General features: G+C 39.8%; 1 protein-coding gene and 1 long non-coding RNA gene across 3 annotated transcripts in view; both read left to right on the forward strand.

Annotated features, from left to right (window-relative positions):
- The window catches only part of LOC119786829 (F-BAR and double SH3 domains protein 2-like), a 72,558-nt gene that overhangs the window by 49,633 nt on the left and 5,383 nt on the right, over window positions 1-17,542 (forward strand). For both annotated transcript variants that reach the window (XM_038290381.1, XM_038290380.1), the window contains exons 11-15: window positions 7,907-8,023; window positions 15,882-15,980; window positions 16,148-16,300; window positions 16,412-16,543; window positions 16,636-16,719. In XM_038290381.1, coding sequence (XP_038146309.1) covers window positions 7,907-8,023; window positions 15,882-15,980; window positions 16,148-16,300; window positions 16,412-16,543; window positions 16,636-16,719 — 585 coding nt within the window. The remainder of the gene's footprint in view (window positions 1-7,906; window positions 8,024-15,881; window positions 15,981-16,147; window positions 16,301-16,411; window positions 16,544-16,635; window positions 16,720-17,542) is intronic.
- On the forward strand, window positions 8,088-9,119 carry LOC119786830. The gene is made up of 2 exons (XR_005281241.1): window positions 8,088-8,307; window positions 8,885-9,119. It is a non-coding gene; the product is annotated as an uncharacterized LOC119786830 (long non-coding RNA).

Here is a 17,542-nt window from a genome sequence, read left to right on the forward strand (position 1 = left end):
AGCTTTGATGCCTTCAGTGTGAATCTACAATTGTCATAGTCGTGAAATGAAACAAAACTCTTTGAATGACAAGGTGTGTCCAAAATTTTCTTCAGTACTATATATATATATATATATATATATATATATATATATATATATTAGGGATGCACGACATTGGAATTTTGGCCGATATGCCGATATTTTAAAACTCATGCAGCCAATAACCGATATCGATACCGATGTTAAAGCTGGACAAAAATAAGTAGTCATTGAAAATAGCAGTTTTGTTATCCATTTCTGACACTTTGAAAAATAATATACTCAAATATATTTTCATATGCTGATATCAAATTGATTTTTAAAAACGCGGTATCGATCTATTTTACTTTCAAAATCTCGTGAAATTTGATCGTTCTGTTACAAACTCTCGTGATATTTTGCAAATTCTTGTGAGATTTTGTTAGTAAAATAGATCGATACCGCGTCAATATATCAACATATAAAAATATGGCAAAATTTCATGAATTTTCGGGGGATTTCGTAGCATAACGATGACATATAGCAATATTTCATTAGTAAAAGAGATTGATATGGTGTTTTTAAATGGCAAAATATCAGCATATGAAGATATTGGGATATTTGAATGTATCAATATTTTTTCCCTCGTCTTTAGAAGTTTTTAAGTCTGTAAAGAAGTTTTTGATGAAGAAGAAGTATTTTTTTTTTTTAGACTTTAGAAACTCAGAAGCTGATCAAATATCGGGTTAAATATCGGTGGGGTGGCCGATGTCCGATTTTCAGTTCTAAGGCCGATACAGGCCGATACCGATAGGGGGCCGATTATATCGTGCATACCCAAATAAATATATATGAGTAAAAATCCCAGAACCACACGGGGGGACCTAGTGAATGACCTGCAGAGAGCTGGGACCAAAGTAACAAAGGCTACCATCAGTAACACACTACGCCGCCAGGGACTCAAATCCTGCAGTGCCAGACGTGTCCCCCTGCTTAAGCCAGTACAGGTCAAGGCCCGTCTCAAGTTTGCTAGAGAGCATTTGGATGATCCAGACGATGACTGGGAGAATATCAAATGGTCAGATGAAACCAAAATAGAACTTTTTGGTAAAAACTCTACTCGTCGTGTTTGGAGGAGAGAGAATGCTGAGTTGCATCCAAAGAACACCATACCTACAGTGAAGCATGGGGGTGGAAACATCATGCTTTGGGGCTGTTTTTCTGCTAAGGGACCAGGACGACTGATCCGTGTGAAGGAAAGAATGAATGGGGCCATGTATCATCAAATTTTGAGTGAAAACCTCCTTCCATCAGCAAGGGCATTGAAGATGAAACGTGGCTGGGTCTTTCAGCATGACATGGATCCCAAACACACCGCCCGGGTAACGAAGGGGTGGCTTCGTAAGAAGCATTTCAAGGTCCTGGAGTGGCCTAGCCAGTCTCCAGATCTCAACCCCATAGAAAATCTTTGGAGGGAGTTGAAAGTCCGTGTTGCCCAGCGACAGCCCCAGAACATCACTGCTCTAGAGGAGATCTGCATGGAGGAATGGGCCAAAATACCAGCAACAGTGTGTGAAAACCTTGTGAAGACTTACAGAAAACGTTTGATCTCTGACATTGCCAACAAAGGGTATATAACAAAGTATTGAGATGAACTTTTGTTATTGACCAAATACTTATTTTCCACCATATTTTGCTAATAAATTCTTTAAAAATCAGACAATGGGATTTTCTGGATTTTTTTTTCTCTTTTTGTCTCTCATAGTTGAGGTATATCTATGATGAAAATTACCGGCCTCTCTCATCTTTTTAAGTGGGAGAACTTGCACTATTGGTGGCTGACTAAATACTTTTTTGCCCCACTGGGTATATATATATATAGTGTGTGTGGTGTGAGGGTAATTGGTACTTGTTGATGGCATTAAAATTATTTTTAAGAGCATTAAATTTGAGTTACTCATTCCTATATAAACCCTGATACAGTTGGTAATAAAACCTGCATCAGTGACTGAAGAATGAAGTTAATTAATAAGCCATAATCACCAACATGAATGAAATACAGTGAAAAAATTAAATATTTCACTCTTCTTATTAAACAATCTGTATTGCATTTTGCACAATGTTCTGACTTCCTGAAGTGAACATCAAATGGATTTTATCTTTATGTATTTTGCAGAAGCTTTTATCCAAATGGACTTACAAAGTGGAATATATACATGTTTATCTCCATCTCAGAATAGAACCCCTGCCTCCTGTGTGACGGACGGAGACACCCACCACCATACTAACCGCAAACCCCAATTTGACCGTTATGTGTTCTTATATAAAAATAATCAGGCTCTGGGGGGGTGGATCTTTGGCTCCTCACAACCTCTATTGAGCATTTTTTCTTTGGATAAACTTTACATGCACAAGTGCACTTTCACAAATAACTACAGGTGCTTGGTTCCAGGTACTTAGAAATTCACTTCCATACAGAAAGCCCATATTCTTATCTTACTACAAGTACAGGTCAGATTAAATAATACTAGTTATATATCAGCGATAGTATCTAGGTGTTACTTATTGTATGTCTCGTACCATGTCCTTTGGTTGTGCTGTTCTTTTTACATCTCTTTGCAGATGATGAAGCAGACTGAAAATGTTTTATTGTTATCTCCCTTTTATCTCCTCTTTCTTTCATCTTTTCTTCTTTTTTTCTGTTTTTCCTTTCCTGTTCTACTTACATTGCAGTGTCCATAATCTGTAAAACTCCCTGCACGATTATGATAAAGCAATAAATCAAGCAGAGCACTGTAGCGATAGCCGTACTGCTCCACTGGGGAAAGTAAAATCTGTTGGGCTCTTTTTGGCATCAAGACAATTATTGTTATTGCCACATCGCCAGACAGGACACTGTTAAAAAAAGAAAAGTCAGGAAGACAACCATTAACTATTGTTTGTTTTACTCTTTATTAACCCCCCCCCCCCCCCCCGCACACGTTTTTTTTTTTTTTTTTTTCTAGTTTAGGGAGCATCCCTCCTGTTTTTCCTAGCAAATTTTCTTTGGGGTTTTTTTTTTCCCTTGAAAAATTTAAAATATCTGCTCAATAATTTTCTGAAAATTGTTTGGTCAGGATCCAAACATTCTGCAAAACTGAGGATCTGTGCTCCACATGTTGGAACACATTGAGAGAAAAAGAATTTGTTTTGTAAGCAGATGCTTGCAGACGACTACAGCTGTGAGCTGGAAAGTACAATGTTGGGAAAGCCTGGAGTCCTCTTCATCTGATCGTTGTAAACAGCTTTTCTTCCCAGATATATGAACAGGCTTTCTAAGAAGGTTTCTGCTCTTGGTAGAAACATGGCCGCCTTGTCTCGTTTCCTTATCAGGCATGTCATCGTCACATAGAGTATATCTTATACCTGTAGCTTTGTTTTTTCCTGCAATCAGAGCAGCGTGTCCTCCTTTAAGAATCAGATTTCTTACACAAACCTTCATGCTGTTTCCTGTTGATTATTCTAGGTTGTAATCATAGTTCCAGAGTGTCTGTCACCCTGGTTATGTTTGGAAATATCTTTAATGTTTACTTTTAAATTGTAAATCCAGAAAATGTGGAAAATTAAGCATATCTACAGGATAATTTGAAAAGATGCATTTTTAATTTAATTTATTTATTTATTTGACAGGGACAGTGTACATTAAAAAGCATTCCTGCAAATGCACCAGAATTAGCCAAAAGGCTATTTTTCATCTGTTGTCCCTGAACAGATCTTAAAATTGTCTACCTAAAAAAAAAAAAACACACAACAGTAAGCATTCTACAATGAAAAATACAGATATAAAAAGAAATTAAAACAGCTATAACTCCTCAAAACTGATTTAAAAATATAGAATAAGTGTTCGCTGGACTACAGATTTTAGGTTCATAAAATAGAATATTCATTCAATGAAGTTGTGTTCATAGAATGGATAAATTACTAGATATAGAACATTTAATTACCCGGCTTGTTAGAAGTTGTGTTAATAGGGAAAGACATCAGAACCTTTTAGATGTTTCACCTTTGTTGCCTTTGTTTTAAGTTGTTCCTTTAAGTGTTTTAGGCCCCGTCCACACGAAGTCAAAACGAACACGAAACGCTAATATTTTCCAGAATGTCTGCCGTAAAGACGGAGACGTAAAATAAATGTGAGCGTCCACACGAATGCATGAAAACGCTGCAAAATGTATGCCAGGCCTGTAAGTGGCGCTGTGGTGCCAAAGCAAAAATAGGCGACGAAATGTTGGGCATGCGCACTAATATTTATACATGGTTGCCCTGCGGGTCCATTTTCGTGGTTCAGTCAAATTGAGGTGCTGAACTATGTCGTCGATATTGCTCTGTTCTTCCTGGAGATATTCCAGAAGAAGAAGATTCTGTTGTAAGCCTGACAGCAGGGTGAGTAGCATGAGCAGCAATCATTCAACACAGTACGCCGCCATTGTTGTTGTGATACTGTGTCGCGCATGCGTGTTTAGAGGCGACGCTATGACGCATGCGTGTGAAAAAAAAAAAAAAAAATGCGGTTAGAGCTTAAAGATGGAAACGCGAAAACGGCGTTTCAAAATCTTTCCACTCTGAAAGCCTGATAAAAAAAAGATCGTTTACAGACCCCCGAAACGCCGGCTTCGTATGGATGAGAGGCTGGTTTAGTGAAAAATTTGTGCGTTTAGGCCAGGGTTCGGCTTCGTGTGGACGGGGCCTTAGTTGTTGGAGATTTTCTTATGGTTCCGCATGTGGAAGCAGGTTGGAAACTCACTCTTGAGCCCCATTTACACTCCCCTCTGAAAACCGATCTGTGCCGGGTTCAGACCGAGATTAAATCAGTTAACCATGCCGAACTCTGTTCTTTACGAAAGTTTACATCCCACGTTAGCACGGTTCCTCACCTCCTAGTGGCGATCTACGGTACTACTGCTCTATGGAGGTAAACAAGCAAATCCACATGACGGCGCCCGTAACATTCAGGGAGTTTTGGTGATAATTGGGATATTTCAGGTGGAGAAGGCAGCCTTTGGTGAATTTACTTAATAAAGTCAGTAGATGTGTGGCTGACCAGCGGTGTTGTAGAGGGCCGCACTGGGTTAACGCGGTGATTTCATCATCTGTCAGACGCGCGCTTCAAAACACTCCAATCCGCTTCTTGTAATTTCAATCATCAATTTATTCCATTTGGCCGTCATAATCCAGACTTTAAATTGACGGACACATACTGACCTGGCTAAATCATTCTATGATGTCAAAAATAAAGCGACAATATAGCACAATCAACAGAAATTACAACCACCACCGGCACGCCCGCTTCGTCATTCACACAAATTCAACGCGCCAGAATGACTCCCGTTCATACCTTAGTGACACTCACGCCCACCTTAGACACACCCACCACCCAGGTGTCAAAGCCGTGAGCTGCTGTCACATCAGTATTGGCTTATTTTAATCATATGGCTCTTACAGTCGGCTTTTTTGGAAGTAGATACGACAAACAATAGTCTAATCAGGGCTTCCAGACGCAGGAAACGGCGACAGACGTTGAGGTTCATCACACTGCTAAGCAGAATCATCACTGGAAATCCTGTAGCACAGTAGGGAAGCTAGTATTTTTATGAATGTCTGAAATTTCACAATTATGGAGGCTGACTGTAAGGAGATGACGCCGTCTGCTCATGCGCTCTTTTTTTTATCCGAGTACCGAGCCTGACCTGAACTCGCCGAGCCCTACTGTTAAACTACTACTATGTTAGTGTGGTTTGGTTGTGTGTGGCGCGGCCCGGTTCAGTTGTGCGTTCCATTTACACTCAACGGTTCTCTCCGTTACCGTGCTCAGACCGATCTCTGCACGGTTTCAAAAGGATTGTGGAAATGGGGATATAGTCTTCTCAGTGTCAGACTAAAACAGAGTCCTTGGTTATAAAGTAAAATAAAGATCAAATTGGCTTCCATACAATACTTTAACAACTTTTCACAGTAGTTTTTTGCTGAATATAAGTAGGTTTATTTTTAGCTGTTTGTTTTACTTTGTTCCAATTAAAAAGTTAATAAAATACATTAAAAAAATACTTAAAATGTATGTTCATTATATGACAAAAATTTAAAAAGCTTAAAAGTTGTGTCTGCATGTGGAGAGGAGTCTGAGGCCATTTAAACACTTTTACTCATTCAATTTCACAGTCTATTTGTCAAAATACAAGGAATTATGTTTTCCAAAGAAGCTCAGGGTCTCAGTATGGAAGTTTTTCCTCCTTGTTTACACCTAATCATCGTCTGACACAGCTGAAGCCGTTTCATTTACAGCCTCAGTGTTGCTCAATTCAATGAATCATCTTGTGCTTCAGATGAAGCTCTGCAGTAAAGAGCTCCAGTGATGTAACTCCAATTTCATGGCTGTTGTAACACACTGGTCCAGCTGTCAGAAGGTTTCTCAATCAGGTCAAAAATGTGTGCCTTTGGAGATATGTGGATTTGATTTGTGCAATTTATTCAGATTTGGAAAACTCTGGATTCCCACTCAGTCTGGAAAAATGTGTGATTTTCATTTTTAGAAATCTTTGTATTTACAGAATTTGTTCCCCATCTCACCGTATACTTTAAAAGATCCATCCATCGGTTTATTCATCATTCAGCCTGTTGGTCCAACCTTTCCATGTTTATTAGATGTTTCATTGTTTATACTAAGCTGGAATAGAGAAGCTGGAGTTTTGACTGAACATCATAAAAAAAAGAGCATGAATCCATCCTAAAATTGGCTGCTTAGTTTTTTGTCAAACTCCTATCCCCCCCCCCCCCCCCCCCCCCCCCCCTTTGAACCCCGTGCATTTGACTCTAAATGGATTTATTTACTCTGCTTCATAAAAAAAACACAAATTCCCAAAATATTTCCCGATCTGCCTCAGAGATGAACCTGGAGTGCACATGTTCCCCTGATTTATAATGGCTCCTGTAAGATGTCCCTCATTCCTCCGCGCTCCTTTTCTCCCGGACCTCTGCTGCCCTGGACCGGACAACACTGGACAAATTGTCCGAACTGCAAATGCTTGTGTTGTTTTGATTGGAAGTCAAACAAGCAGCAGCCTGTTCCTAAAGAAAACATTAGCGGTGGAACGCCTCCCTCCCTCCCTCCCTCCCTCCAGTGCCGCTAGCTGCAGACAGGCGGGGGGGATCCGGTAAGGAACAGAGCTGAACTGGGAGGGAGGTGCAGGAGGCAGGCCGGACCCTGTGAACGGGCCATCTGTGAAAAGGAGGCATTGTGCGTGGGCTTCATCAGAGTGCACTGACCTCAGCCCCCCCTCTTCCCTCAACACACAAACGCATAAATGCAAACACACACTGCGCTGATGTCATGTGGATCCAGTTTACCCAAAGATCAAGAATTCACACATTTATTTGCCGACGCAACGAGGCGGCCAGTTCTTCCTACCTTTGACGACACAAAGAGGAAACTGACTTGCATCTCAGTGGGATTGAAACTTTATCGCAAGGTTTCAACACCAGGATGTTGTTAAAAACAACCTGAGCTGATTTTGTTTTCTATGCAGAGAAGCAGATGTCAGTGAGCAGCAGATTGGATTTGTGGGCAACAATTTGTAAGTCTGGGATCAGGAGCGAAGAGGGTGACATAACTAAATAGTTTCTACACATGTGCAACAGCTCCCTCTACTGGTAAAGGTCACACATCAAAGATGGTTCACTTGAAGCAGCTCAATCTCTGAGGTGGTGCTGAAGGGCTTTAGAGCAACTAGTAAATTATTTAAACTATAAATTTTATGTTTTTCTGTCAGTGCACCACACATGTCAGTGAATATTGTAAATATTAGTGACAGAAAATAACACCTCAAATGTGTTGAAACAATGTTCTTACGATTTCCTCTTCTTCTATCTGCTGTAGGTGATGCATCTGCAGAGAGAGAGCGGAACGGCTGAGGAACACAGTTTGGACAAGGAGGCGAGGAAGTGGGCGAGCCGCGTAGCACGAGAATACAAAAGCATCATACATACACAGAGGGTAAGGGGGGGAATAAACACGCCTTTGACCAAGATTTCTCACACGCACTACTGAAAAAATAATGTTGCTTTCATCATAAGGAGCGTGAATTTATAGGTACAACTTTTAATGATCATTAAAATGAAAGGAGGGATTTCAACTCGCTGACATGCTTTATTACACACATTATTTTCATTTTTCATTTCAAAAAGTTTATTTCAAACCTGCACACATTTTACAATACATATAACTGGCCCAGTGCTCCCTGTCCCTGCAACACATAAAGGCTGAGAGGCCATGCGCAGGTAACCTGACAACAGCCAGATGCATGTCTCACTCCGCCTAGCTCCACTCACATACATCTGGGAACCCGCTCATTGAAAGTGATTTCCCCAACCGAATTTATGGTCTGTCCAATCAGGACGCAGGGTGGGTGTGTCCTGGAGTGGAGAAGCGACCGTGAGATTCCAACAACAATGGCGGCTCGCATTGAGGAAGCAAGCGTTAGCATTGATGCTGCTATTTCTTCTATGTTGTCCAATCTATCTGATATTGTTTCATTAAAAGAACATCAGAGAACGGCTTTGAAGGCTTTTGTTGGTGGAAACGATGTTTTCGCCCTTCTCCCGACCGGATTTGGCAAGAGCTTGATCTACCAAATGGCTCCTCCTCTCACAGCGTCACGGGTTAGCTTCGGTGTGAGTGGTTGAAATAGCACGTCAATAAAGATGACAGACAAGTGGCTTATCCAATCATATGCAAGGAGTTTTGATAAGGCCCAGCCTTCAGTAAAGGCAATTCCTAATGCGGGTTCCCAGATGTATGTGAGTGGAGCTGGGCGGAGCGAGACATGCATCTGGCTGTTGTCAGGTTAATGCGCAGGCCCAATCAAAGTGTTATACATGTATATAGTTGAGGCAGATATAGGTGCAGTACTTGCAAAAACCACCGAGGGGCAGTGATCAACAATCAAGCAGAAATCCCATCCACTGTATTTATAGAGCACATTTATAGGAAAAATACGGTAAGCAAGGAATAATCAATGGATCATTATCTATACCTAAAACTAATAAGTTTGCGATGATTTAATGAATTTAGTGTTAATCAGTAAAAAAATTCAAATAATAATTTTCAACGTGATCACTGAGTCTGGGAGCGGCCATTTTTGCCCAAATATAGTAACCCCTCCCTCCTGCCATCTTCCAGCAGTGATGTCACGGTGCGGTAAGCCTAGCGCCATTCTCCCCGCTTTACAAGCTAAATCAATGGGAACTACTAGACACATCTGCAATCAACAACAATTATTCAAGATTTCCAGAGGACTTCACCATTGAAATTCACCAGAGCTATAGTGAAACTGACAATGCCCACGTGCATGGCAGCTGGATGCTGGAATACATCGGGTAAAAGTGAAAAAAAAAGAGTTATTCCACCTTTCTGATTCCTGATCCTCCACGGACGGGTTGGTCGTTGGATCGCCAACTTGAAGAGGGAGGATTTGCCATCGAACTTCTGGCCAGAGAAAAAACCCGTAATATGTAGCCAACATTTGGAAGAAGAATGTTTTCAAGATGACTTGGAAAATAGCGCGTTGTGACAAACACCAGATACAGCACTGGGACTTGATCAACAGCCGATACCGCACCGTGACGTCACTAACCAGTAGGTGGCAGTAGTGTTCTTTGACAAACATGGATGCCTCCAGTAAAGCACATTCACATGAAAATTACTCTAAATTAAAAACACAATTTCATATTTAAAGTACTTTCAAAAGTTTGAATTCTGAATATGACCGGACTCTCCTTTAACAGTAAAAAATGTTTCCAATGTGATGTACATAAAAACAATCAAAAAAACCAACCCACACACAAAAAAAGTAGTAAGAGTTTAAAATGAATAAATGATTAAAAAGGACCACAAAATGATGCAGAGTTAAAAGCGGGTCTTAAGACAAGACCTAAAACTATCTACTGCAGAGGCTGTTCTGATATGGAGGGGCAAAGTACCCCAAAGTCTGGGGCCAACTACAGAAAAGGCTCTGTCCCCTCTGGTTGTAAGCCTCGTCTTAGGCACTGTTAGCTGAAGATGGTCCTCAGAACACATACCGGAGAGTAAATCTTGAGGAAATTGCAGAAAAAAAAGGGAATTAAACAGTTGACGTCCCACTTCCAAAACGGCTGAGCAAAGTATTGTTTATTTAAGAATTTATGATTATTGAAGAATGGTAGGTGTGTTTATGGAAGCTACACAGAAATATAGTGGAATAAAACGGTCGGTTTACCTGATGCACACAGCGAGACGTAGCGATGGGGAAACCAGCTGCCCTGTGAAGCCCATACGGACCTTTTTGTTTTCTAAATAACAGATATAATAAAAAATAATGAATGTATTATGTACTATGAGTATTTGCTTTAAACATTTTAAGCTGTTTGTGATGGAAACATAAAACTCCTTGTTCGTACCAAAAGCTTGGCCAATAAACTCGCCCCTTTATGCTGTTTTCAATCACTGAATAAACAGTTACATCACTGCATTAAACTACACTGTTCAAGCTGAACCTTCTGCTCCACTTGATGTCAGTACAGGCAAACTTGTTCATGGCGAACGATTTTATATCCTCCCATTTAAATCGAGGCTGACACTCATAGTCTGCGGCAAGTTACAAAGATTGAAGGTCAACCTAGCGCCAATGCTGAGCACATTTTCTGCTGTCGGGGGGCAAGGGCATATTATTGCATCACTTTTGGTGCATGCACCCTCGCGCCCTGTTCAATGCAGCAAGTATAAACCAAGCTTCATGATAACAGTAGTTATTATTACGTATAATCATTATTATCATTATTAAGCCCTCTGATACTGCAGTGGTCATACATTGTGCAGCTCTTATTCAGTAGTTACCATTGATGCACATAGAGGGATGCTAATGCTGCTACTCAAACAAAAATACTTTGGTTATCTTAAAAAAAATATATATGTATTTTTCACAAAACCATAATATATTTGAAATAAACATTTGTGTTTTTACTATGGAGTTTCCATTGGAGTTTGTAGGTTTTATTTAAAGCTTGTAGGCTTGCGTCTATTACCGTATATATAACTAATATATAACTATTTTTACAGTCAGCTATTTTCCTGTGATCTCCATCATCACTTTGTCATTAAAAATAACGCTTCAATCACTTATAATAAATATATTAACTCACTTATTTTAGTCTTAACATCTATGAATCTCCCTGTGTTCAGTCTTGTTGCCACGATCCTATATTTTAACAGCTTTAGAAATGAGTCTGTAGATTATAAAATTGAAATTCAACTGATTTGATGTATTTTTAACAATATTATTTCTAGCAAAATATGTGTATTTTTCCTTCTAAAACATGATCACAACAATTAATGTCAGTAACGAATGAAACACTGAAATAAGCTGAACATTAACCGTTAAAAATCTTCTGACTTAACTATAACCTCATTGGTTAAAGGCAGCTGGTGTTAGCGCTGCAACAAAATGGACAATACTGCTATAAAGACATCAGAGTAGTTTTGCAATTAAGCCACATGTTGGTGAACAAAGTCAATATTTCATGTTTTTTTTGTCTTAAAAGATTAAAAAATTAATTTTGTGTCAAAGAAAGGATTTTATTGATTTTTTTTTGCTATCCTTTTAACCATTACTGAAGCAGCAGTGAATCATGGGATAGGTTGAGCAGGCAACTAAGGCTTTACTGCCCTCTGCAGCCGCGTCAGTGAACTGCATGTGATTCATACTTTTTATTTATTATACATCACATCAACAAATTGTTGCATACCTAAAAGCTCACATTTCAAATATTTTAACAGATAATAAAGAAGCTTTGCAGGTCCATTAAACAAAGGATCTGTTGATGTAAAAAAAAAAAAAAGAAAAGAAAAACATTTACTTGTATTGTTGCTGAACAAAATAGGAAGACTTCCAGGTTTGTTCTGCAATTCATTTCATTTCCTAACAGCCTGAGCCTGAATTTATCTCTGATAGTTAAATAATGTAGGTTTTAACACATCTGGGGACAATTGATAGCCCATAATATCCAGTATGACTTGTGAGATTCTGTCTCTTCACCAGTAGCAGCTGGTCAATAGAGGGCGCTAGGGTGCCGCCCCACACCCAATGACCCTGATTAGGACATACAAAAAAAGTTATTTTTTTAAGAATTTAAATTAAAATGTAAAGTATTTCGAAATATATCTCTACATATGTTTTAGATGTGTAAGATAAATATTTAATCTTTAGTGACTAGTAAAGTGTCATTCCATTTTTCCTAGTATTGGTGACATATTTCCACCCTATGGTGCAAAAACCTTTGCCCATTGACTCTTGTTAAAAGTTGTCCATGCGCAGCAACTCCTCTGCAATGCAGCAGTATAGGAGATACTGCTGCAGGTTATTCGCTCGGGGCGAAGGAGACCATGGACTCTCTTTATTGGTCCAATGTTTCAATTACAATAAACACAAGTAAATTACTTACATATACTCATAAACAACAACTCAAAAGAAAAAAACAAAACACATAAATCCACCCCCTCAAAAACTGAGAATAAGCATTTCATTATTTAGATGACATAAAACATCTCCACCTCCCCAAATAGAAATAAACTCACTAGATTTGACACCGTTCTATAATAAGCAAACTCTGTCCTAATTCGTGCCGCCACCAGGCCTCTGAACATCAGTTCAACATCTACTGAACCTGACTCCTTCATTTCATATCTCCTGGTGACGTTCATCTTTGCCTGACCACGCAGGAGAGCTGTGCCCCGAGGTGACAGGAAGTGTATTTGCTCTAGAGATGTCCCGATCCAGGTTTTTGCACTTCCGATACCGATATTGTTATTGGACTTCCGATCAGATACCGATACTGGCCGATACCAGCCTATCCGAGCATGTATTTAAGTTTAAGTTAAAGTATTTAGCCTTAGTTGTAAGACTCATGTTGAAAAGGGTTTTAGTACTCTTGATAACATCTAGCCAGCTAAATTAGGTGAGATTGAATAAAACACAATGCTTGGTAACAACAAACTTACCTGTTTATTAAGAGATAAACACAAACTGGACAAAATTATGAATAGCAATCTGAAATTGCACGGTGAACAGTAAAACCGTAAACAGTTAAAGGTGCAAGTATTACTGTAAGTTTCAATAAAAATGCAGAACAGACAAGAGTGGAAAATAGTCTATTAACTTAGAATCAGGACTCTACTCTTGAAAAAGACACTGTTAAAAAAAAAAATCAGTGCAAATAATAGTTACACAAAAATGCCTTATACTCCCCAATGTCCTCAACACCTAGTCTCCATCTACACATCGTGCAGGATAAAATAATCCCACACGGCTGACATTTTCCCCGCTATCTTCCAATTCACCTGTTTTAATGGTTAGGCCGGGAGACAGACCCAAAAAGACCTGTGGGTGTGTTGAAGATGTTCTGGAAAATACGGACCGGATTCGGGGAACACTGGCGCAAAATAGTGGAATGGATTATTTCAATCGGCGAAACTGGAAAATACGGACCGGATTTTTTTTTTTTTTAAACTGGATCGGCAGTCTGGATCGGCATTTTTACATGCTTTGCCGATGCGCATTTTTTTGCCAATATCGGCGTCCGATCCGATATGTGGATCGGATCGGGACAAGCCTAATTTGCTCACCACCTCCCGCCACAGCGCAGACGTTTTGCGGGTGACTGACAGGTCGAGTCGCAGGGGTTGGAGATGCATTAGAGAGAGAGAGAGAGAAATGGCGCTAGAAACGTCCTTTTCCAGGACCTCGTTTAGCAAGAAGTCTTGGCTAGCAGCATGTAGCTTTATTCTGCTTTCCTGCCTCCTTTTTCAAACGTCTGACTCAGCGTGGATAAAGACAGCTAGGACTGATTTAAAGCACTTTATAGAAAAGGCAAAGAAGAATGAACAATCTGGGATTCACTTGGAAATTAATATAATATAGTTTACTTTTTCTAGATGTTTGTTTATTTGCATAGTTGCTGATAAATAAACACTTTGTTAGAAAATAGTTTTTATATATAAAAAAAATATAAAGCTGACTAATAGCTTCTCCATTATCAAACTGGTACATTTTATTTTAGCTTTGTGACACAATACTGGACCATGCAAAACACAGATTTACCTTCAGAAAGCCTCAGAAGAACAAGATTTATGGACAAAAAGAAAACCTGTTCATGAAATTATGTTATGTTTATAATGTTTTTTGTTGTTGGCATTCATATAAATATACTGGTGTGATAACTTAGTATATGTCTATTTTTTGGTATACATCTATTTTGAATTTATAGCCCCCCCCCCTGGAGAAAACTCCCCCAGCCGCCACTACTCTTCACTTCTCTGTATTGTCGTTCCCTTTACTGTACAGCAGCAGGATGTGTTGGTTCTGTAATAATAAACCCATTGACTGTAAAACTGAAGTCGGTTACGCCACTTTATGAGAACCAGAAGTGATGAAGCAACATGACGCAGGTTAGAAGTTCATCACTTTGTACGTCATTTATTACCAAAGGCTGAGTCAGATGAGTCTCACTTACAGGGCTCGATGTTAACCATTGCCCGATCGCCCGGGCAAGTAGTTTTTATTGTCGGGAGAGTACAAATGTCATTGCATTTGCCCGCCGGGCAAGTGCAGTGATCGCAAAAAAAATGTATTTATCACTCAAAATTACTTTAAAATCACCGACATTCCCTGAAAACGACCCACAAGCGTTGCCGGCGCCATCTTTGTTGTTTTGTACACATTCTCGCGTGATTTGAAAAGGCTGCGTGATTTTCCGCTAGATGGCGTGATTCAGCTCTTGGGGAGAGAATTCTGCAGAGCAGCAGCTGGATGATGAATTTAATCTATACTATAATACACGCTAGATTAAAAATGATCAGTCAGGGATTAGGAAAATAATAATAATAACTGTATGCGCACAGTGTAAATATTTCTATCATATGGCAGTCTTCTGTACAGTGGTCATACATTAAAAAATGTTCATTAAATTTTTTTCTCTTAGACATTGGAGTGGTGCATTTAAATGTTATAGAGCTAAACATGTTAAATTAGTGAGTAGTAGTAGAGTAAGTTTTTAACCTGTCAAGTTTTTTTTATTTTTAACATTACAATTTATATTTTTCCAAGCACACAACAGTTTAAAGCAAAGTTTAGTTTGAAAAGAATGTGCAGGAAGGATTGAAAAGCATGTTAACACGGTAATGTAGTCTTGAGTTCATTATCTGACGCATGCATAGACACACCAGGAAACTGGAAACTTAAAAAATACTGAATTACAAAAAACATTTAAAAAACAAACATGTTTCATTGATATATATACAAAAATGAATAATAGAAACTATATTTATCAAACATTATACTGGGCAAGTAAAAATTGTCTCTGGGCAAATGAAATGTGAAAGTCACTTGCCCAAAGGGCAAGTGGTAAAAATCCTTAACGTCAACCCCTGACTTATGTTTTCAACCTTCTGGGTGACTTTGGTGTATTTTCAGTTGTCACTCAATGTAAATAAATAGATAAAGAAATAGCATAGAATCATAAAAATGCTGCTTCCAGAGTCTGGGTCCTGCCTCTGAGAAAGCAAACCAATACAGTGTTTGGACCTAGGTTCTTGGTATATGTAAGAGAAGCTGAAGACCTCAAAAGCTAATGTTTAAAAAACAAACAAAAGTTTTATCAAATTTTATTTAAAAAGAAAACAAAAAAACAGGAAACCAAAATAAAAAAGTGTGCTGATCTCATTAGAGTTGTGTTTGATGGAAGACTTCTCACCATCGTCTGATAAACTCTGATCTCCATGTTCCTGCTGGGTGATGAGTCGTTTACTGCTGGTTTGGTTTCAGGCCTTGGAGGAGTACGGGAACCAGGAGGCGTCTGAGCAGAGCAGCAGCGAGGTGGACGCCAAGATGGAGGTGGCCAGGCAGAGTCTTCGGAGGGCAGAGGTAACGGAGCAAAATCTCATTATCTACCTCCAGCATAAAACCGATGACGGTACACGCTGAAGGCCTCCTCATTCCTTTCATATCCATGAATAACAACAATCATAGTTAATTAATGAGGAATAGTTTTAAAGCTGAAACCAACTAATTCTGCTCTTATTCACCATCAGACTGTGAAAGCAAAGGCCGAGGCCCGGCTGGACCTGCTGCGGCAGGCGGGAGTCGCCGTGGAAACGTGGCTGAAGAGTGCAATGAACCAGGTTATGGAGGAGCTGGAGAACGAACGCTGGAACAACCTCAGCTCCCATGATCCTTCACTCTCTGTAAGATCCCAAGTCGCTACGCTACGTAGCAAACAGTTGAGGTTGAGTCAGTTTAACTGGAGTCAAAAATCAAGCATCTTAAGCAAAAGTTAAAAGATGTAATTATTTTAGGGAACGGCTGATCTGGAGCGGGAGGATGAGGAGATGGAGGACAGCAGTGAGGTGTTGGATGACAGCAGCTCCAGTCCTTCAAGCACCCTGAAAAACTATCCGCTGACCTGCAAAGTGCTTTACTCCTACAAGGTAACGGCCAGCAGCCAGGCAGAGCCAGCTAAACGGAAAAGATGAGGTTGCACTTTAGTTCGGTTGTCTGAGAACCGGTGTGTTGTCTGCAGGCGTCTCAGCCTGATGAGCTGACCATAGAGGAGCAGGAGATCCTGGAGGTCATTGATGATGGTGACATGGAGGACTGGGTCAAGGTATGCTGCTGCTACACATGCATGTATAGACACATCCAAACATCTGTACACTCCTGTTAAATTCCAGGTTTCTGTCGTATTAAAAGGGGAAGCTGATAATTCCAGGGAACAAGACATCGACAAAAATGTTGAATTGTCACATTCTTAAATTAATGTTTTGTTGCGGCAGCAGCCTAAAGCCCCCGTCACACCTTGATGGTGTAGACCATCGTATGCCTGACGCACAAAAAATCTGGCAAAAAGCTGACATACGGGGTTCCTGGCGAGCAAGCGATGGAGTAGGTTGTGAGGAGTGTGCTCTGCATAATTTAGTTTTAAAAGGCCGTTTTTATTTGATTTATGTACTGAAATTCTGAAGTGTATGCACATCTAAAGCCTATACGTATCATTTGAGCCTTCTCTCACGAAGATAAATGGCGAATAACCTGCGCAAATACAAGTTTAAACCCACGCCTAAAAACACGCCTGATATTGCAGCTAGCAACGTTAGCGCTGCGGTACCTAGCACACCTAGCACCACCTCTAGCATGTCTACCGAGGAGTTGAAGAAGGGACCAAAGGGGAGACCTGAATCAGCCCCGACAGACCTAAAGACTGAGATTCTATCTTCCATCGAGACCGAAATGACCAAACTCTTCCAAAATGAGCTTGCAACGGTAATAGCTAAGGAGTTTGAAGGGATTAAAGATGAGCTAATGCTAACAGTTCGATCGGAGATTGCTAGCTGTACTGCAACATTTCTGGCTAAGGTTATGGATCCCACTCTCTTTTCACTGGAGTAATACACATTGTCATATTCTAACTGTCCTTAATGATGCAACAG

This window comes from Cyprinodon tularosa, unplaced genomic scaffold (assembly GCF_016077235.1).
Source record: "Cyprinodon tularosa strain WSP-4 unplaced genomic scaffold, ASM1607723v1 ctg28, whole genome shotgun sequence".
NCBI lineage: Eukaryota > Metazoa > Chordata > Actinopteri > Cyprinodontiformes > Cyprinodontidae > Cyprinodon > Cyprinodon tularosa.